We start from the raw sequence: 22,941 nt of genomic DNA, 5'->3' as shown, positions 1-22,941 counted from the left end.
ATTAATTGTTTAGTCAGTTTTCTGTTCAGAAAAAATTGACAGTCATATGTATATCAGCAAAATTACCCAATACATGAAATTATATCCTTAACTGATGAATTTTATCCACATACAGTATACTGCAGGTGATGGTTGCACAATTATTTATGCACATATGAATCAAGGATTATTTAGAAGGGTCGTTGAAGAGCACTTTACTTGGTGAAACCTGGCACAATCCTAAAAGTTGTACGTTCATACACTCTTTGGGGGCATGCAGAAATATGAACTCATCTCATTCCTTGGTGACCACGTGATCTTACGTTTCAGAAAAAAAAAACAGTTGTGCCATTACATTTTTTAATTGTGTTTTTCCTCTACAGTGCATTCAAAGCCTGCCATCCTAAGATCAAAAGTTTTTATTTTGCTGCTGAACATCTAGATGATATGAACAGGTAAGGATATCTAGCAAAGTTCAAGGACCCATTCCATAAACATGATGCTTCTTGAAGCTACTAATAACACGGGTATAATAAATTACTTGTTAGTCTAAAAATATAAGTTTAATTGCTGAGAAAATAGGTGCAGAGAAATATTCTTCCTGATTGGCTTCATATGTTAATTATTTAATTCAAAAAAATTACCTCTTTTTTTTGATACAAAGGTTTGAAATCTTTGGAAACATGATTCCATGTTTCTAAAAAGAAATAAATACAGTGTGTGAAACAACATCCAAACAAAATTTCAGAATTCCAGGTTTCTGGTTTTGGCTGTGTGGCACCTGCAAAGGTGAGGTATCTCCAACTGCTTCCTTACATACTCCCAAATACGTGATGCTTCCTCTGGGAGTCCTTCTGTTTCTTGTCCTGAAGGGAGTAAGAAGTTGGAGAAAGATTTAAAGCAGTCACTGGTTTTCTTATGCCAGTCTTGAAAAAGGAGTGGGGGTTACAAGTAATTAATTTTGCAGATTATCTTTACTTCCATGAACTTGGAAGTGAAATTTTGGTTGTGTTGAATTTGAAGGGGGAAATGTCAGCATTTCAAAAAGAACAAGGACTTAAGTCTTAGTTCTTTGAGTACTAAATTTTACTGTATCTGTTCTTGGCCACTTGTGCAGTTTTTCAGAAAAAGGATTGAGACTTCAGCACAAAATAAACACAATTCCTCTTAATTCATTTGAATGGTAAATTAGAACATGAATCCCATGTTTATTCAAATATTAGGGGGGGTTATTTCATTTATTTTCACAATATAAACTGACATTAATTCAGTTCAAAATATTATGCCATTTTCATCAAATGACAGAAGACACAAACAAAAATCTATTATTGCAACCTGAGAATTGTTTTGTCTTGGATAATGTCTCTTGATATCCTCGCTGACCAGAGCTTTTTTCAAAACAGAAGAAAAAGGAGATAAAACTGAATCAATAAAACTTAGCAAGTCCTACAATCATGGTTTAATCTCTCCTGTGAGTACTAGATTCAACTACCTGGCAGAGGACCTTCAGGATACTGCCAGTTCATTGCTGATAACATTTAGGTGGAAAGGGATGCTGATACTATACTGTGCCTGCTTTCCTTTAGAAATAGCTGTCTGTTAACATTTTTTCAGAAGTTTGTGCATGATTGAGGCTCATTTCAAAAGTCTCTTCACAGTTAGAAAACTTTAAACCTTTTTATTTGTTTGTGAAATTTTAGGCTTGCCTTTCCTTGATAATTGTGTCAAGCCAGTCACTCAAATTGCAGTTTGTTGCACAGCAAACAGAATAATGGCTTGGTCAATATTCAACATATCCTGAACAACAGCAGTAGCTGAATCATTTCTGTCAGCAGGTCCTCACTCAGTATGACAAGGCACCTTCTTTTAAGGATAGAAATTTATATTTTTTTTTTCAGTAAACAGAAGGCAGCAGAAAATGTGTAGCAATATTTTAAAAATATATTGCGCAGTATAAAACCCAGAAATTAAAATATTTTTATCTTCCCACACAAATATTACATTTTGAAATTAGTGCTTATTAATTCCTTTAGAATGAGCTCGACAAAGTTTGGATCTGAGTTATACACATGTAAGTTCAAACTCTGTCAGGGTCTGTGGAATTGCTTGAAATTCTTACATTTGAGTTGCCATCAGAGTCTTATCAAACAATTTTATTTTTTCTCTTTGCTTAATGTTTTAGAAAAAATTAGTTCACTTTCTCAAATATTCAATTAACTCAATAGATGGGAAAAAAGTGACTAAAAATAGTCTTTCAAATGCAGGGATAGTAAAATACTTCCTGTCTAAAAGTATTTTGAAGCCTAGATGAAGTAAAACATGGAATGAGATTATGAAGTTAAATTAATTATCTTTTGATCATTTTATGGGATTTTTTTGTCAAGTTTCTGACATAAATTCTAGTATCAGTTTTGTTTATATTTGAAGCAGAAGAAACAGCAGTAGAAAACTGCTAATACATAGAATGACTGAAAGTTCAAAATAGTTCAATTCCTTCATCCCTCGTATAAAATGATTCAGTTGTTTATATTTAAAAAATGTTTGCCAGCTATGAAGTTTTTGTTTGTGTGTATCTACTCACATAAAATGGGTATTTTAATCTCAGGTAATTCTGTCACTATTCAAATTTTCTTACTACTTTTATGACTGTGCCACACCATGGTGCTGGTAAGGAGTCTGGAGGGGTATAATCACTGAATTTTTTTGCTGTGCCTTTAGTCCATATGGTAACACCAGAAAAATGTTCTTTTTACCTATTAGCATGCTTTTTCCATGTGAGAAGAAGCACAGAACATCCTTTATAGATGCAAAGTACTTTTTTTCTAGTGTAAATGTATGGTCATGGAAACGTGTTGCTTGGAAATTCATTGTTATTCTCTTCGCTCTGGTTAAACTGCATTCAGGTATTCATAGACACTCTAAGGTATCCAAATTACCATACATCAAGTTCATCCTATAGCCTTGAGTTTCATGATTAAGGAGATTAAGGAGAATTTGACACCCTGCTTTGACGAAAAGTACTGCATCTCCTGAATGTGAGATAAGATAGAGAAATGTTTCCTACTAGTCTGTGAGAATACTGTGCATCCTTCCTTGCAGAAATTGCAGGTGTTCAGAAAGTCAGGGGGTTTTAATCCTGTTCTATGTGTCATAAAACTGTTTTAATTAAATACTGACAAGAAATGAATGTGCTGTTCTCAAAAAGAAAAACTGAATGACTACTGCAGTTACCATTGACATTGTATTTATTGTCATACCTAGAAAACAGATTTTAGAACTCTCACAAGAAAATTGAAGCTGCATTTGCTGTAAAGAAGCAATATTTTCTTGGCCTCTTGTCCTCCAAAGGTTACAGTGCCTACCAGGACACACACACTGAAGGGAAGATAGAAATTTTCCCATGTACTAGGGCTTTGTATCTATTAATATGCATATTAAGAAACATTTGTGTAGCTGTATGATTGAACTTTTGTCCCCAGTGCATTGTAACCCAGGCATGTATTGCTCCTCTTCCATTCTGCAGATCTGTACGTTTCCTCTTTGATACAAGTCCAGCGTGTTGGATTTCTCATACAATTCTAACTTGAACAAACCAGAACTCTGGCCATGCTTTATTAAAATAATGCTAATTCCCTAACCCTATCTGAAGAAGCTTTAGCAGCCACATATCAGAAAATATGCAGAAGAAGTCAATACCATTCCTTTAGTTTCCAGACTGGCAAACTACTCAGAAGCTGTGGTTGTTCACAGTGTACACCCACATCAGTGGTTACAGCCACCTTCTGGTTCACCCCACAGGCACTCAGGTCATAGTCCAAACCTCAACACAGATCATGACCTGCAGAAATTCATTAAAGGTGAAGTCAGCCTGCCTCTCTCTAAAGAGTGAAAGAATGCTACACATTTCCTGGGCTCTCATTAGATTTTAGTTTTCAGGAAATAATGCTTTTCTGGAAACCATCATCTGTCATCTCTGTAAGCAGCATTAATTGTCTGTCAGTTGAGTGTTCATTATTTTAATTGGCTACCTCAATAATAAGCAAACTTACCAGGAAATGCTATCTCATGCTTAGGGCAGAATGAAGGACAGGAGAACCCTAATAACTCAATTGCCTAATGCTTTGTGGTCAGCAGCCCTACCCAATGGAGATCATAGGTGGATGTTCCCTACTGGCAGTGCAGGTGAGGGTGGTAAACTGGGAGTTGAACTGGGAACGTGAAACCCTGAATAGGTGAGAGGCAAGCAAAGCACCATCCCCAGTGTCTGCCATGCCATTTGACAGAGCAGATGCTTGTCATCTTGTGCTGCTTTACCCTTTGGGCACAGACAGGTCTGTGGCTTTTGTTGGTCCCTCTGCAGCACGGGGCTGGAGTGCTTTGGGTGAGATCCCTGTCTCTGTGCCTCTGATGGGAGCTGGCAGAGCTGGCTCAGCTTGCAGCTGAACTTTATTCCCCAAAGCAGGTCCTCACATACCAAGAATGTGAGCATAAAATACAGCTTTGTAGTGGATCATCTTTTGGCTTTGAAGGTATAACATCATTGTCTGAGATGAGGTTTGTTGGATTTCTGTTCCTGTGTGCTGCTTGTTTTTACAGCTGTATGGCACTTCCTAACCATTACAACTCAAATTCTAGTGTCCTCTTCAGCTTCCCTATTCTTCTGTCAGAAATTTTGATTGTGTGGTAACACAAAGTATTCTACAATCACTTTAGGAGCAAATCCCTAGCTTTCTTCCCAATGTATAATGATTGACATTAACATGGTTTACAGGTCAAAAATGTGGTCACTGTTTGTGCAAGGACAGTGACAGTCAGTGGAAAGTGTCCCTGCCCGTGCCAGGAGGATTTGTAACTACAAGATTGTTAAGATCCTTCCAGCCTAAAGCATTCTGTAGTTCTCTGACTCCATGATGACAGGAGTTAATTTGTAGGAAAGCAACTGTATTTTATGATGTGATGCTTGCCCTGCACTGCAATTCTTGAAGACAGGCATGCAGGAGACATTATGAAGGGATGTCGTCTCCTGAGACAAACATCCTGTTTCTGTGCATGTATGCAAACAAAACCCATCAGGCACAGGTTTCTGAAACAGGGGTTTCCCACTCCTGAAGAAAACGCAAACCTGACTGGAGTTGCCTTTCTGTATACCCTAGCAGTTAAATTGCAAGCCAGTAGGTTGGCAAACCAGGCCTGTCAAATTCTGACTATGGGATGACTGGAGCAAGTAATTGCAGGTTTACCATGGAATGGACAACACGGGACATTGCCATGGTGATTTAAAGCCTCGTTGATGAAGGACCTGATTCAGTGTAAGCATTTGGCTGATGAATACACTGAGAGCCCCATGGGGGAAGAGCACAGGTTGAAACTGCCCTGCTACAGACACTGCAGTGTATGCTTGGCAATGACAGCCCTACTAGAAGAGAGCAGCAATAGCTCATTTGCTTTTTGGTTTGGGTTTTTGGAGGGGTTTTTTTTTGTGTGTTTGAGTGCTGGGTTGTTTTTTTGTTTGTTTGTTTGTTTTGTTTTTGTTTTTGTTTTTTTTTAATTTGTGCAGTTTATGGAAGCACTTTTTCAAATCTAAATTGAGATTAAAGCCTTAGATGTAAATTGCATTGAAGCAACTATCTTTCTCCCTGCATTTCTCTGACAAAAACACAAAAGTGAATTCTGATATGCCTCCTTCTCTTTGTACACAGCACTGTAGGTAAGCTCTAAAATATAATGGCATAATTAAACTACAATGTCTGTTTGGAAGTGAACCTGTTCTTCTTACTGCTGTTTCCTGCTCTGTTCCTCTGCTAAGTTGCCAATTCAGGCCTTAAAATATTGCTTAAATCTCTGAAAAGTGATATTTATTCTTAAGAAATCAGAACAGCAGGAGTATTTGTGTAATGGCATATCTGTGAGCAGCAGACTTAACAGCTCTTTGATTATCTCTAAATCCTTTATTTTACAGATGTTTGACATCATACATGGTTTTCCATTTGAAATAAAATCCTTGCTGTGAAAACAGTTTGTTCAACAGCAAAATCATAGATCTTTGGAGACTCCCTGAATAAGAGTATCAAAGAGAACAGCTGTCTCATATGAAAAATAACATTGTCCTTAATCTCCTTCAGATGCTTCTAGCTTTGTTTTTGCTAGAAATGCACACAAAATTAAGAGGCTGGATCGGTATCACTGCTTTTTTTAATATTATTTCAGATGGCTCAACAGAATTAACATGCTTGCTGCTGGCTACGCAGAAAGAGAGAGGATCAAACAAGAGCAAGGTAATGTGTTGTTATTTTGGTTTCTTCTGTCAGCTCTTATCACAAGTTCATCTATTCTCTTTCCCCTGCTGTGTATCAGGCCTCATTCTTGTCATCTGAAAGCAAATCACATATGGGTATTGCTGTTATTGCTTTAGAGAATTCCTTCTCTGTCAGGAGTTCTGACTAATTCCTTCAGACTCTGATCTGCAGACACTTCTGAGATTATTTCTGAGAAGGTTGCAAATGATAGCTAAAAAAGCAGATATACTGCCAGTAAGCTCCATATATGGTACCAAGGAATCTGTGTCCCTTATCAGAAGAAACTTAAGAATCTGGAGGCTAAAAAAAAAAAATTTGAAACATTGCATTTGTGTTTGAATTCACAGAGGACAGGAGTGCATGAAATTGGTCTTGGGAACAAAACCATTTTTCTAAAGCCTGTTGAGATAATTGGATTTACTCTAAGGACTTTAATTTTAACGCCACTTAAATTTTGTGATTCCTACTGCTTTTACTGTATTGCAGTGTGTGCTACAGCCCTGTTGGCATTTCACTTGGAGTTGTAGACTTAAAACATTTTATATGTTTATTTTTTATGCCTAATATTTAATAGGTTAAAAAAGCAGCATATATAAAATAATGTGTTGATTTTATTCGAACTGTTGCAGCAGAAATTGTATTTGCAGACAGAAAAAAGAAAGAGTCAGTCCAATTGTGTTATGGAAGTTGTTTCTTAGAATTGCCAGTGATATGGATGCGCAGAAGGGTTCCTATCCAAGTATCTGCTTTGGCAAGCAGATAGCTTTTGAATTCATGCTCTTTTTAACATATGTACCCAGCAGCAGGCACCAGAAAATTGCAGTGGTCGTCATGATCCAGAGCTTATCCAGATGCCTTTCAGCCTGCTTCCCACTCAGTCAAAACCTCAGTTTTTAATTCTGTGGCTCTGAAGCCTTCATCAGAAAGATTTTGGGTTTTGGGCCAAAAAACTCATGTCATTTTTGACATCAGGCCCTCTGCATTCACACAGCCCAGGGTACCCAGCAGCACCATGCTCACTGTTCTTCAGTCGTGTTCTCAGTGCCTCACCAGACCTGGAAATCAGTTTGGAAATCCATATTTCCTAAGCAGCACTACAGTAACCTGTTTGAAAGAACCTGTGTACCATCTGTTATCACTGCTTGAAGAGGCTGTTAACAATCTCTGAATCTCAGAGTCTTCAAGGAAATCCTCTGTTTTGGCATTCAAAGCCAAATTACAATTTTTATTGACAGCAGGTTGGCACTGGAATTACAATGCCATGTGGGACAGTAAGTGAAAAGGTGTATGTTATGCTAATGCTGTCCAAGTGCACAATTACACACATGATACACCTTTCAAAATCCAGATGGACGTGGAAAAATATTTTTACTACTAAGAAATCACTGAGTAATAAAATAGCAGATGATCCACATAGACATGAGATGATGTGCATTCAGGCCTTATGTAGCTTATTATTAAAATGTCTCCCTATTGAAGATAATCAGTGAAACTCCACTGACTATGCAAATTATATCCCAGGCACTGACAGAGTTCTTTATTACCACTCTAACACCATTCACTCATGTTGATTTGTTGTAGGCAGGTAGGTAGAACTGTACCCTTTGTGTTGCTTAGTTGTGTTTCGTGTGGGTGGCAGATTCTCCCCTTGCTGCTCTACACTGTTTTAATGCCTCTGGTGATTTTCCTTGGCTCCCAGCACAAGGGCTATTACACAGCTCAGTAGTGTCCCTAATTAGCAGAGGCATCAAGTTAGCAAAGTAAAACCTCTCTATCACTTCAAGCATTTTTGCAATTATAGAAAATGAGCTGGAATTTTCTATATTCAGTGACTGTACCAATTGTCATCTGCATATTTGATTTGACAAAAGCTCTTTTATTTCTGTGTGGTTCAGCCCTTTGCAGCAAAGCTTTATCATACCTCTGAAACAATTCAACAGGAGTTGTCAAATCTGTCTCAATTAAGAGTTGAATGGTTCTGAATCTAAAGTTCATAAATATATTTCAAGAGCTTCAGAGAAGCACGAATCATCGAATTGTGGGTGTACTGCTGAGTAAAACGTTACATTCTGTACAGAACAGTTTTTTAAAAATACCTTCAACTTTTCATATGAAATACAATGCATGTTAGCAATACATCAAGGGACTTCCTTGGATGGAGAAGTTATATACTTTCCAGTCACATAAATCAGAGGGAAAAAATCCCTAGTTTATATAAATAGGTATATTTATTCAGGAAATAGCAGGTCAGTGTTGGTTTGTATATAATATATTCAGTCTATTAGTCATTGAGAAAACTTTCAAGATATGCCTGATGCATAGAGCTTGTCCATCACTGAATTGGACAAATCTACAGAGAGAAGTACAGCAGCTGTTTCATAGCATCATACATGTTTTAGATGGACTCTAATGAGTCAGTTGCCAAAAGCAGAGCATTTATAAAAATTGGTGGGAGGCCATTTGTTGCTGCAACAGCCATTTTCATACATTTTATCTGAAAATTGACCCCTGTTACTGCAGAAATTTTCAAGACAAGCTATAGGCTGCCAACAGAATTCCCTGTCTGAGATAAGGTGTGCAAAAGCATCATCCTACAGAGTTCTCTTGTATGTGGATTTGACAGCAAGAACACCTTCGTATTTTTAGCCAAAATTGGAACCTGCACTGAGTCTGCTAAATTTTGCTTTCGGAATAAGCAGTTGAGCTCCAAGTCTGCAGAAATGTCACTGAACAATGCAGTTCTGACAGGTCTCTCACCACACAGTACACCATTAGGCTTTGCTGCAGTAGGAACAAACATGCCTACGTGCCAATATTTTCAACTGTTTTAAGTTGCTGGAAACAAGTTTTCTTAAAACTAGGATTTATTTAGAAAAAGAGTTTTCACTGATTTAGTCTTTCATTCACCAGAAAAAAAATTATTTGCAGATGTCTAGAGACATAACTGTTAGGATTTTTTTTAATTTTGTAGTCATGAAAACTTTATGCAACTTATTTATTATGCTGTTTAAAGAGAATGTCTCAGCTATAAGCTTGCAACAAGCAAATGAAAAGGCTCGGAGTAAAAACAGAATTGCTATTGTGTGGAAAAATTGAATAGATAAATAAGGCTGTCCCCACCAATACTAAAATCTAAAAAAATACAAAACTATAGAAATTCCTGTTTCAAGATGATGTCATTTCAAGGTAGGTTTATATTTTAAGTCTTGAATAAGATTAAATATGGTAGATCATTGATCATAGCATACAGTAATTGTAAGAAAAAAATCATTAAAGACAAAATTACATGTTGTACCAGCTCGGATTTTTAGTTTAGATAATTTGTGAAGCAGCAATCAATCTTTTTCTCCTTATCTATCAAAGAGAGAGTAGTAAATGATGCACTTCTTTGAACACTTGAGGTGAAGTGAAAATTGCCTGTGATTAATCTGTAAGCAGCCTGAGCTATAGTGTCCTGTCGTACAGTGATTTACCCAAATACTGGAAGGTAATACAGTCAGAAACAAAGTGACAACAGAAATGTTTGCATAAGTCTTACAGTGTGCAAAAATGTTAAGAGTTATCTGTCTTGAACTGAGTTAGCAGTTAACTAGGGTTTTTTTTTTTTCAGAGAATATTAAGGTTCAGTGTCCTTTTAGTTAGATGCTGTTCTCCTTAAAAAAAATCTATATTCTTCTATGTGTTTTCTCCTTTGAAATAAGCTTGGCCAAGGCTTGATTTCCTGAAAAAATGAAACGCTATAGCCCATTAAACTTAACCCACAAAATCTGTGTCCTTTATACTTTCTCATCCTTCTTTTTGAACTGTGTTCTTAAATGTCACTGTCATATTTTTCCTTAACATATCACCTTTATGGTTTTGCATGGACAACAGGACGGCAGCTGTTTTATGAAGCAGATATATGATGTAAAGTTTTTCTGTCTTGCCTCAAATACAGCTGTTTCTTTTAAAAATTGAATTGAAAACATGTCTAACTGGTAGAATATAATGGAGAAAATGGGTAGAAAAATAGCACTGATTATTCATGGGTGTAATAACTCCTACCTGTTTGATTTGCCAGTTGATTAAATACAGTTGTTGATGTTATTTGCAGTCAACAAGACTTTAGCAAAGCTATATTTTTAATCATTTCTGTTCAAAATATATTTCAGTATTTTTCAGCCAATACACGTCCAATCATAATTATTTTTGTGGCTATATAAATATTTGAAAGTCTGATACATGTGTTAAGAGTATTCTATATTTCTGTTGCATTTATAAGGTGTGCACAAGAGTTAAATTCATGGCTCATTTTCAGGTTGCTGTCCAATAGCTCTGTAATGGGACATTAGGTTTAGTATACTCCATAATATTTAGAATTTTCTCTCTTTAGATTAAGACAATTCTAAGTTGCAGCAGCTAATACTGACAGCATCAGCATTCTGGTATTTCACTGCCAATAATACTAAAGGAGGCATTTCATGTTGCTTTTGTGAAAGCAAATCTCTGATACAAAACTGCATCAAAATGTGTTGGCAGTTTTTGACCTGATCCTTGTGTAACTTGTAGATTACTGGAGCGAGAGTGACAAGGAGGAGGCTGACACTCCATCGACACCGAAGCAGGACAGCCCCCCGCCCCCGTACGACACGTACCCACGGCCACCTTCGGTGAGTCACCTGCAGCTGTCCCTAGGAATGTGTGCCCAAAGTGCCACCTTTGCCTGCTCTCCTGCCCAGGAGCACATGCCTGCGCCCAGGATGGCACTCAACCGTGTGTTCTTTAGTCAGTGCTTGACTTAAGGCATTGGTTAAGCAACACACATTACAGACTTCAATGGCCATCGTTACTGTTTCCACTGGTTTGTAGAGAGCAGGGATTTATAATCCCACTTGCTGTACAAAATAGATTAAGTTACAGAAGTTTTTTTTCTTCTTGTTCTTTGTTCATGATGGACAGCTACTCATCCATGCAATCCCTCACCACCCCCTTATCAGCATTCTGAGAAAATGTTATTACCTCAGGAACAACACAGACTCTTTATAAGGCTCCAGCAGTTGTGCTGTGAAGCATTACAGTAACAAATTACACTTGAATTTCCAGAGAAATGCCAGCATAAAAATGTTCTGTTGCAAACAGCAAAACCAGGTGTTCTCTTATTGTGAAAAAGTAGTTTTCTCTTATAGAGAAATATAAATTAGAAAAAAGGGGGGTTTTGTTTTTTTTTACTTGAAGCAATTGTTGATATAAGACTTCATTACAGACCTCTAACTTACTCTCCACTGGAAATTTTAACTTTCATCTCTGCATACTCAGTGTTAACTAATGCATCTTACTTGGATATGGGTTTTGGAGTGAACAATGGGGAAATTCAGAGGAAAGAGAGCATACATGATGTTTAATTTAAAGGCAGCACTTCATCTTACAAAATTGTAGATCTTTGACAGTACTGAAGCACTGCAAGCATGATTCCAAAGAAAAGCAAAATAGGGTAACAGGCATTTGGATAGCATTTTTAAGGTTTTGAATGAATCAGGTACATCTTTTCTATGTCTTCCATAGTGCCATATTTTGCACTATTTTGCAACATTTTCTGCAAATTTTCTTGGCTTATTTTATGGATTAAGTGACATAGTAAAGATACTTACTATGAAAAGCTATCAGTATTTGACCTACAGGTGTGACATACAGACATGGCATTAAAATTGGGATCAGGACAGGTTAATTAGGTTAAGTTTGCAACTTATTAATGAACTGGGCGCCATGGCTGACAGCGAAAAGCGACGGGTTATTATTAGCAGCAGGTCTCGGTGTGCATTGATCTGAAGGTTGCGCGTTGTTGACGTTGCAGATGAGCTGCACAAGCCCTTACGTGGAGCCCAAGCACAGCCGCCTCTCGTCCACGGAGACGTCCCAGTCGCAGTCGTCGCACGAGGAGTTCCGCCCGGAGGTGGCGGGGAGCACCACCGAGTCCCCGGTGCGCAAGACGGCGAGCCAGCGGCGCTCCTGGCAGGACCTCATCGAGACGCCGCTCACGAGCTCGGGACTGCACTACCTGCAGACGCTGCCGCTGGAGGACTCTGTGTTCTCCGAGGTGGCCGTGGTGTCCCCCGAGCACCGGCGGCAGTCGACCTTGCCCACCCAGAAGTGCCACCTGCAAGACCACTACGGCCCCTTCCCCCTCGTGGAGGGTGAGCGGATGCAAGTGCTGAACGGGAATGGGGGAAAGCCCCGAAGTTTCACTCTGCCTCGGGACAGCGGCTTCAACCACTGCTGCCAGAGCCTCTCAGTCGGTGCTGCCGACCACCACGAAGAAGCACAGCAGAAGGAGGTGGAGGAGGAGGAGGAAGAGGAAGGCAAAGCAGCAGAAGAAAACCAGGAAGATAAAAGTAAGTATGGGATATTTCTGTGGCTTTTCAAGTGTCCTGTTTGTGTAATGTGGAGGTTGTTTTTCCTTTTTCCTATCAAAGATCCCCAACAGTCTTTCAACATCCCCCATGTTTTACCGGGTCCCCGTTGTTGCACACCTCTTTGGTCTGCCTTATGTATGAGGCCTAATAACCAGAGTGCTGCATGACCTCTCATGTTCACCAGACATTTCCCTGTAGGCTGGTCACCAATCACCTTCTACTAGTAATCCTTAGAATAAATGGATTTTGCTCCCATGCTTTCTTCACATTTACACTTGCACAGTGTCCTCCTCCACTGTGTGTTCAAGGGACATACTTGGTAAGATTTCCAGCCAACCCCATCTGAGCTGTAAAAACCTCTTGGTAAATCCTGGAGTGCAGAGTCAGGCTGTGATTGTGCAGTATCCAGGCAGGCAGGTCACAAGACATCCCAAAATCTGTAAGAAGTTGAAAAATATATTTTCCCCAGTTCCTCTCATTGTGATTTATAAGGAAAGAAATTCAAAAAGCATTTCAAACAAACAAAAAAAATTATGGACAACAACTGTGAGCAGCAAGGCTTAAAAAAATCATAATGCTGAGTAACTATCAGTTACATGGCACATAAACTCCATAGGTATTAGTGCTACTTATCAAACATAATCCAAATAACCAGGACTTAGAGAAGGTCCCTGCCATTCCTGAACATGTAAACACATTTTTGTGTCTGTTTCATGCTCTGTCCTTCGCTGTCATTTGTGGAGCTTCTCAGCATGTGCTGCTAGCAACATTGAGTCCACATCCAGGTTGTGGGGTCAGTCAGTGAAGCGTGCACTCATGATTTGTGGGGTTGCACTGCAGTCAAGTTATCTGAAGTTACAAAGAAGGCAGGCTAGCCCTTGAAGCTCTCCAAGGGTCTCTGCTATCTGTTCTTCAAATTCAGCTTTTTCACTGCAGTAAAGAAGTACAAAAATGGTTAAGAGAGAGGAAAGGATAATGAAAGCTTTGTATGATTAACTACCTACCTAAGTTAGCATTATTATTATTAGCATCATTAAAGTTAGCACCTTTGTTGAGCATTAAAATTCATATGGATATTATTTAGTATACTTGGGAGAGATCAAAAGTTGCCCTTATGCTTTAGGCATTACCTTCTAAACATCTCCAATGCTATACTTTCTTCTTCTGCTTTGAGAAAACAGTGGTTTCTTTTGCAGAAATTAAATTTGATGTCATTAAAAGTTTAAAAAGGCACTATTTCAATTGTGTTCATGCATGACACTTTGCAAAAAAACTGATACATTTATTAGAGTAGTATTAGATTCTTACTGACTGTGAAATGAAGGTGTCTAATTAACAGGGTTAAATTTCATCAACCATGCAGCACATTTTGTCCTATTTTTGGCCTTCAAATTTGATTTTCAAATGGGTTTTTACTGATAGAAATAAAAAATATTTTTTTTTAAGTCCTTACTGAAAATGGAAGGGGTCAAAGAGACTTTCCACTGGCTTTGCTGTGCTGTTTGGGCACTACTTACAGATACTGTTGCAAGGTCTACGGGTTTTTTTAGGTGTTTTAAATCTCAGTTTCAATGCCTTTGTGTACCTGATTGTAGCATTTTATAGCATACTAATTACTAGTGAAAGGCTAGCACTTGATCTAATGGACTTGGGCTTTTCTCCATCCTTCTATTCTAATTTCCAGAAAAGGAGAGCAAAGGTGTAATTTTTGAAGTGGTCTCCCTGTATACATATGCTTATATTTTTTATTTGAATGAGGTGGTTTCCTTGGCTGAGTCTTTAACAGGAGATTATTTTTGAGATATTGATGACCAGCTAGACAGATCAAGTGCTATCAGTGAGTTGTTGACCTTGAAATTATAAAACCAGAAGTAAAATACTGTCTTGTCAGTTGAAAGTTTAAGTGTTGAATTGCTTGTTGCTATGACTGCAATGTTCTGTTTGCAACACTGAGTTTTTCCAGTGCCCTTACCAGTAAAAGGCAGGAGGATTTCCTGCAAGTGGTGTTCTTAAGTGCAAAATGCAGTTTCTGAGTTGAGAGATTTGCTTACATCTGCTAAGTCACTAACATGATGGGTGACCTCGTGTGTGCCACCATCACTTCCATTGCTCTGGGAAAATGAAACATTGCAACTGGCTGGAGAAAGGAAATCCTCTCTCTTTCACAAATGTTTTAACCTCACGTTGAATGTTCCCTCATGTGGTATCAGAATCTTTTAAATATATTTATTTGCCTTACACGTTTGTGATCCTGACACAGTTCTGGGCTCTGGGGTGATTATGTGTGTTCTTGTGTGTACTTGTGTGTGTTTTAAAGCTTAATCATTCCTATTGCTTTGTGTGTGAGACAAGAACACAGCTCCTTTGCCGTTGTCAGATGTCATTGCCAAAAGTTTGTTTTCTCAGCTTTCTGTTTTTACATTCTCACTTCTAGAACCACATGAATTTAAATTAAATAGTAAAATGCAGTCCTGTTTCTTCCAGCTTCTCTTGCAGAATTGTTTTCAAATAACTGCACCACAAACTAGGAGCTCCACACTTTTTTCAGCTGCTATAATTTAACATCGTTCTGTTGACTTTGTACTAAAGTTACACAGATTTGCAACAATTAAACATCTTCTCTCAGTCAGTCACCATTTTATGTCTTAAATAGATATTTCAAGGCTTTACTGACCCTGAAAATAGTTCTGTGTATCAGCTCTGCTACAATGCCTAGATATATATGGCAAATTGAAAATATGGGTTGTCCTTTCCTGTGTTTATCCATCAGGACCTACCTTTGTTGTGTGTTCAGGTGCTTATTTTTGTCCTGTTATATCACATTAACATTGCACTGCTAATCCTTAATGGATTGTTTTATTTCCCAAATGACTTTTGTGTAAATCATTTAGATGTTCCATATTGACACCATCTTCTAGTGGTCTCTTGCTTTGTAATTGAAGAGGATTCTCTTGTGGGATATTTGAGCTTTTCCATGTGTTTGCTCCTGACTATGCAAATGGCAAACCACGCTCAGACCTGCAGCACCAAACATGCCCCTTGCTGTGCTGTTCAGAGGCAGCCTGAACACAGAGAGCAGGTTGGAGGCTGTGGCACAGTGTTTGCATTTCTGTGATTCAGTTGTGAAGGAAGAGTTGGGCCTTTTCAGGTTTGGTTTCTGCTAGTGGGAGGTAATAGAAGGAGACAGCAGCGTATCATGACACTGTCACCCTCTTCCCCTCTGGCCTCACCTCTGTCTGCACTCTGTGTTTCGACAGATTCTGCCACTTACTGCAAAGAACACTTCTACAGAGACTACTTCCAGGTTTTGTCTCAGGAAAGCTTGTTTAATTTTTTGCTTTATTTTTTAAAATTATCATTGGTGGTGGTTCCTTCATTTTCAAAGACTTCTCTGGTTTGTACATTAGTAGTTTCAGCATCTAAAAGAAGTACATAACTAGCTCTCTGCAGGGTGTAGCTGGCTGTTGATCCTGTCAACTTAGTTGCAGAAAAACCTGCACTTTTTTTGTATACTCCCTGAAAAAGTCTTTGGAGAACAGCATGTCTGGGGAAGCCTCAGGTGCTGTCATCTGCCCAGAGACTGCTGGGACAGGAGCTCTGCTGTTGGCTCCATGTGCTGCAGGACTGGCTGGGGTGATACTGGCACATTTTCCAGGGAACTCACACCTGGGAGCTGCAACAGTGTGCAAGGGAGTTTTCCACTGTGCTGGCTCCATAAAAATTTATTCAGGGAACATGGATAGAAAAGCACTGATGTCTGTGTTTGAGTTTGAAAAGGTATTTGCAGCAGGAAGAAATCACTTAGATTGTCTTTGCAGTGTTAAACTCCATTTCGTTCTATGTTGTTTCTTGCCTCTTTGTTCTGCAAGTTTTCAGTTCTTTTTCTAAACTCTTAATGCAATCATTCTTCCTGACATGTGTTTAAGGACTTTTTTGTTGCTAACCCATCATCGTAATTTTGGATAATACCTTCTATATAGGATGGACAACTGTAACAAAGCCTTATATAAATTCTAATAAATTACTGGCTGCCCTTCTGGGGCAATTAATGGCTGATAGCCGCTTGTTTGCTGCACTGGTTTCACCCTCCAGAGTGTTTACAAGATGCTACAGTCTTCCTCATGTGACTTCTGTCACCTTGGAAAGATTACAATTCTGAAGGCTGGGCAAACTCACAGGTATTCCCTGGCATTTTGTTCCATCACCACAAGCTCTTGAGCAGGTTTGCAACATCTCCTGGCATCCCGTGCTTAGTCCCACACAGTCTTGTGAATGCTACCTCAGAGGAACACAATAGCCTCATGCTCCAGTCTCTGAAATTTGCCTTTTGACCCTAAACTACTGAAAACACTTGCCAAAGGCCAGAGCAGGAGCTAACGTTGGCATTTTGCAGCTCTGAGAGATGTCCAGTCCCTGTGAAGGGTTTCAGGAAAGCTCACCTTTATGTCAGGGAGGGCTGGTCACTGAAAGAGGTATCAAATGACTGTGCCAAGGTACCAAGCCTGAGAGGTTTTCTTCTTTTTTTTCCCAGTAAAAAACTACAAACTAGCCAGAGAATAAGGGAAACTGAGGACAATTTCTCCCATGTTGCAACTTCCAGGTTGCAGAGATTAAATTGAAGGTGGCAGTGCTTTCACAAAATAGGACAGAGGAGCTAAGGACTCCCTCCCATGACTAGCAGCAAGTATCATGTACTGTGCCCAAGAAGGTGTATCCATGGGGCATCCTAGGCAGCATTTGCTTTCAAGAAGGAGTTAGTACCAGTAAAAAATATACTCTGAATAAGGCCAGGTATTTCAAATTCTAAAATACAGGTCTAGGGAGACTTCCCTCTTTTTAATGAGGGGGCTGTAATGCATGTAGATATGTCTCAGAAGGATCAATGTTTGTTAATTAAACACTATGTTACAAAGTTCTACCCTGTGTACACTTCTAGGTTTTGGTTCTCTGCATTTTAGGTAGAGTGTCTTTACTTTGGCAGGTTTTAGGCAACATGAAATGTGGTAGTCAGTCTGGATTGCACACACTGGAGTTGATGAGGATGTGTGGCTGAAATTAATAGGGCAGTTTGCTTTTCTGACAGCCTCTTTCCATTTTAGAGAGGACATTGTTAGTGGTGTCCTGTTGTCTGACCATCTAGTTTTATCCTCACTGAGAGACAAGGGAGGAAGCATTAAGATACTGCTTCTTCCCCTCTGGAATTGATGCCCAGAAGTGTCTTAAATAAGCAGAGCTATGAGAAATTGAGGTAATGTTGCACATTAGGAAGTATTCCATATGAAACTGGTGAACAGCACAAAGTGCTGCACCTTCTGGGACACTTAGGAGGGTGTTATTCTAACTTACTGCATCCACTATCAGTCCTGCACAACCAAGAGCATTTGCTAAGTTGGGGGTTGTTTTTTTTGCCTGACATCCTTCTGGGCAACACAGCCCATGCATGCTCAGACACTGGAGTAGGTTAATGAAATGTCTCCTTTTTCTGAACTTTGTTTTTGTGATCTGATTTTTCATTCCTAATTCCTATTTGAGCCTTCCAGTGGCACCTGACTGGGCATTTGCACTCCTGTGGGCTGAAAACCATCAGCATTTTATGCCTTCTGTACTTTTCCCACTGCCTCCAAGGCACTGTTTTTGCTGTTAACTCAGACTGAGCTTACCTAAAAGTGCTGCCTAATTATGTTCAAAAATATGACCAGCTTAGATAAACAACTGGGAGTAGATATGTTCATATCTGAGCATGTTCTTTAACTAAAATACAAAATTTATAAAATAAAGCTTTTTCAATTCTCATATGCAAAAGCAACTCCACTGCAGAAGTGAGTTTGTATTCTAAATGATGGGATACAAAACCTCTATATTCTGATTTTAAATTTCAGTTCAAGGGGAAAAAATTGCCTGCAGTGTTTGAAAGCCAAGTATTGAATCATTTACTGAGTAGCAGCTCAAAAAGCAATATGGGCTGTCAACAAAAATAAGAATAATTTTAATTTTCTCCTTGTTAGTGTTTATACATATAGATGCATTTTGCCCACAAATATTTTGTTGCCACATTTAAAATTTTATTTGATTTCCATTGCCTATGCTGCTAAAAATACAAAGGAGAGATTAATTCCTACTTTTCTTTTGGTTTTAATAGCTTTGGGTCTTATTGCCAGTAAAGGTCATCTGCTTTTGCCGGAAATATATGGATTAAATTGTCTTTTTATATGCAAAAGAAGTTCACAAGAGAATTTCTTACATGGACATTCTTCCAAATTCTTCCTAAGTTTCCTCAATTCAGTTACGAAGTTGAGGACTGTCAGTGGAGCTATGCTACTCCCTACCAGAGACCCCCTTGAAACAAGGAATATATACATGCAAGAATATATTTCTGGTGGAGCTTTTTTATGTTCTGCATTAATTCTCTTGCCAGGTGTTGTGTAACCAATCTATTTTTACATGTAATTTTTCCACTTCATGGTGTCAGCAAGCTCTGTCTCTGCTGCTGCCCTGTCTGGGTCTGGCTGCAGAGATGCTCTCCTTGGGAAAAGTCACTCATAAATGGTAAAACACTTCACAAGCAACAGAGGGATGGCAGTCCAAGTCCTCTAGGGCTCTCTGTTTACCCCACTGCTGTTCCTTCCCAGTTTGTTGGCCTGAAAAATTTTGATAGCAATATTAAAAATGCCCTTTTTTGTGCTTGCTGCTTCCACTCCCTCAATTCTTAATGTGCTTTCAATTCTGAAGTTATAGTCAAATTTCCTAAGTGAAGATATGTAGATTGACTTTATTTTTTGAATGAAAAGGAAGATCCAACTTCATTTTTTCATTAACCCATAATTTTCCATTGAAAAGATGCTTTTCCTGTCCTAAAATTTAAACTTGCATTCATTTTGGTTTCAAACATGAAAAACATGCATTTTTCAATCATTTATATAAAACTTCTCACTTAAACCTGCTGAAAATTGTTATAAAGACATTCTTAGATTTGACTACTGCAATTTAATTTCAATTTTTCCATGACAAAGCCATTTCTCACTGGAAGTTTTGCAGATCTGGCATAGTTATTCTTTGAGATATAGCAGAGACTTGGCCTAATCTGAAGGTTTCTAAATGCAAAGGAAACAGAAATCTACAATAAAAAAAGTTAGCTGCCTATAATTTACATGAGAATGTTCTTTAGAAATATATAATTTTAAACTTTTAAAGCTAAAAAATTATGAAACCCTTCCTATAATCAATGGCAATTAAGTCAGAAGATGATGGCATAGTACCAGTAGGACTAGGGGAACAGAGAAGTACTAAAGTCTTTTCAGAATGTGTTCATTACATCTCCAGGTGGTACCATCTGTTGTGTGTGGCTCTCATGTTCTTTCAAGGCAATCACTGAAACAAGGATGAACTTGAGTCAGTAGTGCTTGGAATGACATGGGAGGGATATAGTTTTATTAAACTACTACCATGCTGGATGTCTGGAGGGTCACCATGTAAACATGCATTCTTGTTTAATTAATGTTCATCATGGGAAGTGGGATAGGATATTAAAGACTTCAGTACAAACGGTCAGCATCCTGCCAAAATTTTTTTTGCTGGACTCTAAGAAAAGGCAGATTTGTTACAAAGCAGTTCAGTTTAAACTATTTTTTAAAACAAGTCCCCGGAATTTTTGGGTTTAATGTGAATATTTTCATGGAGGTCTGTGCAATCAATGTTGTAGGACGATTTTTTGTGAATTGTCCTATCATGCTAGCCTGGCCTTCTGGCTGCCTTTCCTTGCAGTCACTAGCTGCTACTCCAGAGGGTCACAGATCTTGTGTCTAACCTGGCAGCCCTATGCAACTTCCTTGGATACCCCTGGACAGCTAAAATGGCACTAGATGCTTATTTTTTGGCATCTTAATCTCCTTACTGGTTTCCTAAACCTTTCCAGTGCAGGAGGGCAGTGTATATAGGTTAAAATCTTGGTCCCTGCAACGACCCTGGTGAAGCTGTAAGTGTGATGTGCTGGTCTTGGATTCAGGGAGCTGGAAATGATTTGGAAGATTACCCATTGTAACTCTGCCATCTAAATCTGGAGCTGCCATACCTTCCAAATCTTAAACACCCCTGGTGGTGGGCACTCTTCATTCCCTTCAGACAGTGCTTTTCCTCTTTGCTGTTTTGGGAAGGAATTTTTTTTCCCTGCTAATGGATATTGAATTGTTCCCTCTGCAATTTAAGCTCAGCATTTCCATTCCCTTATGGCACAGAAAACAGACTGCTCCATTACAGCAGCCCTTCTTCCAAGCTGAAAGGTTGTTGTGAAGGTTGGGTTAGTTTTCCTCATACTTAGTGTTTGCTAGGCTCCTCTTGCTGAGCTTCCCTGGGTTTTCCAGGCTGACTTCCACCCCTTCTGCCATGGCAGAGTCCAAGCTGGGCACAGCACATCTGGTTGAGACCAGGGAGCTTGCTCTGCCTTGGCTGTTTTATGCTCTATACTGTGATAGGCATCTCTTTGGCAGCCATACTGTACTTCATATTTCACTTGGGGCTCTACAGTGTCCCAGATGGTTTTCTGCTTAATGGTTGTTTTTCTAATTGTAGTTGTTCTGTTTTTTTTTTCTGGGCCTCTTACCTATCCACATTAAGTAGCTCATGTTAATAAAAGCCTCAGCTGAATTAAAATGTCAAATTGGGCCAAAACCAACCAACAAATATATATGACATTTTGTAAAACTAACAGCCTGACTAGGTTAAAAAAAAAATAATACCCTGATGTTTGCCAGGCTCTGTGTCTGTCAGCACAGCATTTACCATATTGTTATGTAAAACTTGGCAAGGGATTTCATCCCTCCAGATCATTCCAGCTCTGAGACTGTGCTCCAGCAGTCTAGGAGATGTTTCCTCACACTTTGGTGCCCGTGGATTTTAATAAGTTTATTCTCTTGCACTGTTCAGGCTATTGGTGCCATCTGGGACTGTTCTGGATGCAGAGCAGCCTCAGGGGAACCCCATATAGGGCAGCCCCCCCCTTTAAAAGGGCCTCTGGTGTCTCCTCCATCTGGACTTGGCTTTGCTATCAGAGGACACCTTGGATAGGGAAGGTGACTAATATTGTTACTTCTGAGAGCTGAACTTCTAGAAGGAAAATATGGTCACAGACCTTCTGCATCTAAATAGCCAAAGAAGATGTTACCTGGAGATAAGTGGGGAGCAGAAGTCTCCTTTTGTCACCTGGGATTCCATCCATCCCTCAAAAGTGTTTAATGCTCAGAGTTTATAGCAGCCATGTGTGTTTAATTTGTAAGATCTTCTGTTACAAATTAAGAATTAATTCAGAATTTAGAAACAAATGTGATAATACAATATTAACAAACAAACAAACAAAAAAAAACCTGTAATCAGGCAATTTTGCAGTTCTCATCCATTGTTAATAAAATACGTTCCTACCTTTGTTTTTAAAACACGTAGTTGAAAAACAGGAAGATAAATATTTTATGTCTCCTTTTGTGCCCCAAATTTGCGAATTTTGAAATCTTTGGATGGTTAACAGTCCAGCATCCTTGTACTAGTGTGGTGCTATTAAATACCATGATTATATGAACAAAACATGCAACAAGTTCTCTGCAGGATCTTAGTGTATTTATATGAAGGAAATGACTGTATTTTAAGTGGGATTTTTGCTTTCTGGCTTCACATTTTGAGAACTGCTGGCACAAAATAATACCAGCTAATTATCTCTTCTCTTCTGGACTCCAGAGAGATAAACTTCAGGCTTTTGGAATGTAAAATATCACCACTGATTTCTTTAAAAGTATTCGAGTTGTTATCACCATTAGAGAGAGGGGAGAGAGGCTGTCAAAAAACTTCAATTTAAACCATCTTTCAACCAGTTTTTGAAGCATTCATTTAATCATAAGATTATTTACAGGCCTCAAGGAGGAAGGAAAATTAAGGAAGCCTCACTTAGGAGATTTCTCCTAGTTGTAAATTCAGGAATGGACAGAATTCAGGCAGTGGCAAGGGCAGGAAGTTTACCCTCATCACTTTATCCAGCACCACTCATGAAAGTAAGTAAGAAAACTCAACTGGAGATCTTTGTGCTTTTAGTTCCAGGTTAAAAGGAGCTCAGATTTCAAGCGAGGAGGGATGACTTGGGGAGGCTCCAGGAACAGCTCCTGGCATGGTACCCAGGGGCTTGGCAATGCCAGAATCCCCTGTTAGTGGAGTTTCCTACATGTGCAAAGTGGTCTTTATGGAATACCTGAGAGTTGGTGAATGTGTGATGCAATTAGAGAGTATTTTCCTGTAGTAAA

The 22,941-nt window shown here is 38.9% G+C and overlaps 1 protein-coding gene across 3 annotated transcripts in view; it reads left to right on the top strand.

Moving 5' to 3' along the window:
* The window catches only part of CNKSR2 (connector enhancer of kinase suppressor of Ras 2), a 202,267-nt gene that overhangs the window by 151,154 nt on the left and 28,172 nt on the right, over nucleotides 1-22,941 (top strand). For all 3 annotated transcript variants that reach the window (XM_053971090.1, XM_053971089.1, XM_053971088.1), the window contains exons 17-20: nucleotides 363-434; nucleotides 6,187-6,254; nucleotides 10,824-10,924; nucleotides 12,106-12,643. In XM_053971090.1, coding sequence (XP_053827065.1) covers nucleotides 363-434; nucleotides 6,187-6,254; nucleotides 10,824-10,924; nucleotides 12,106-12,643 — 779 coding nt within the window. The remainder of the gene's footprint in view (nucleotides 1-362; nucleotides 435-6,186; nucleotides 6,255-10,823; nucleotides 10,925-12,105; nucleotides 12,644-22,941) is intronic.

The sequence above is a fragment of the Vidua macroura genome, chromosome 2 (genome assembly GCF_024509145.1).
Source record: "Vidua macroura isolate BioBank_ID:100142 chromosome 2, ASM2450914v1, whole genome shotgun sequence".
Taxonomy (NCBI): Eukaryota; Metazoa; Chordata; class Aves; order Passeriformes; family Viduidae; genus Vidua; species Vidua macroura.
The sequence above is the reverse complement of the archived record's forward strand: the minus strand, read 5'-3'. Positions and strand labels throughout refer to the sequence as shown.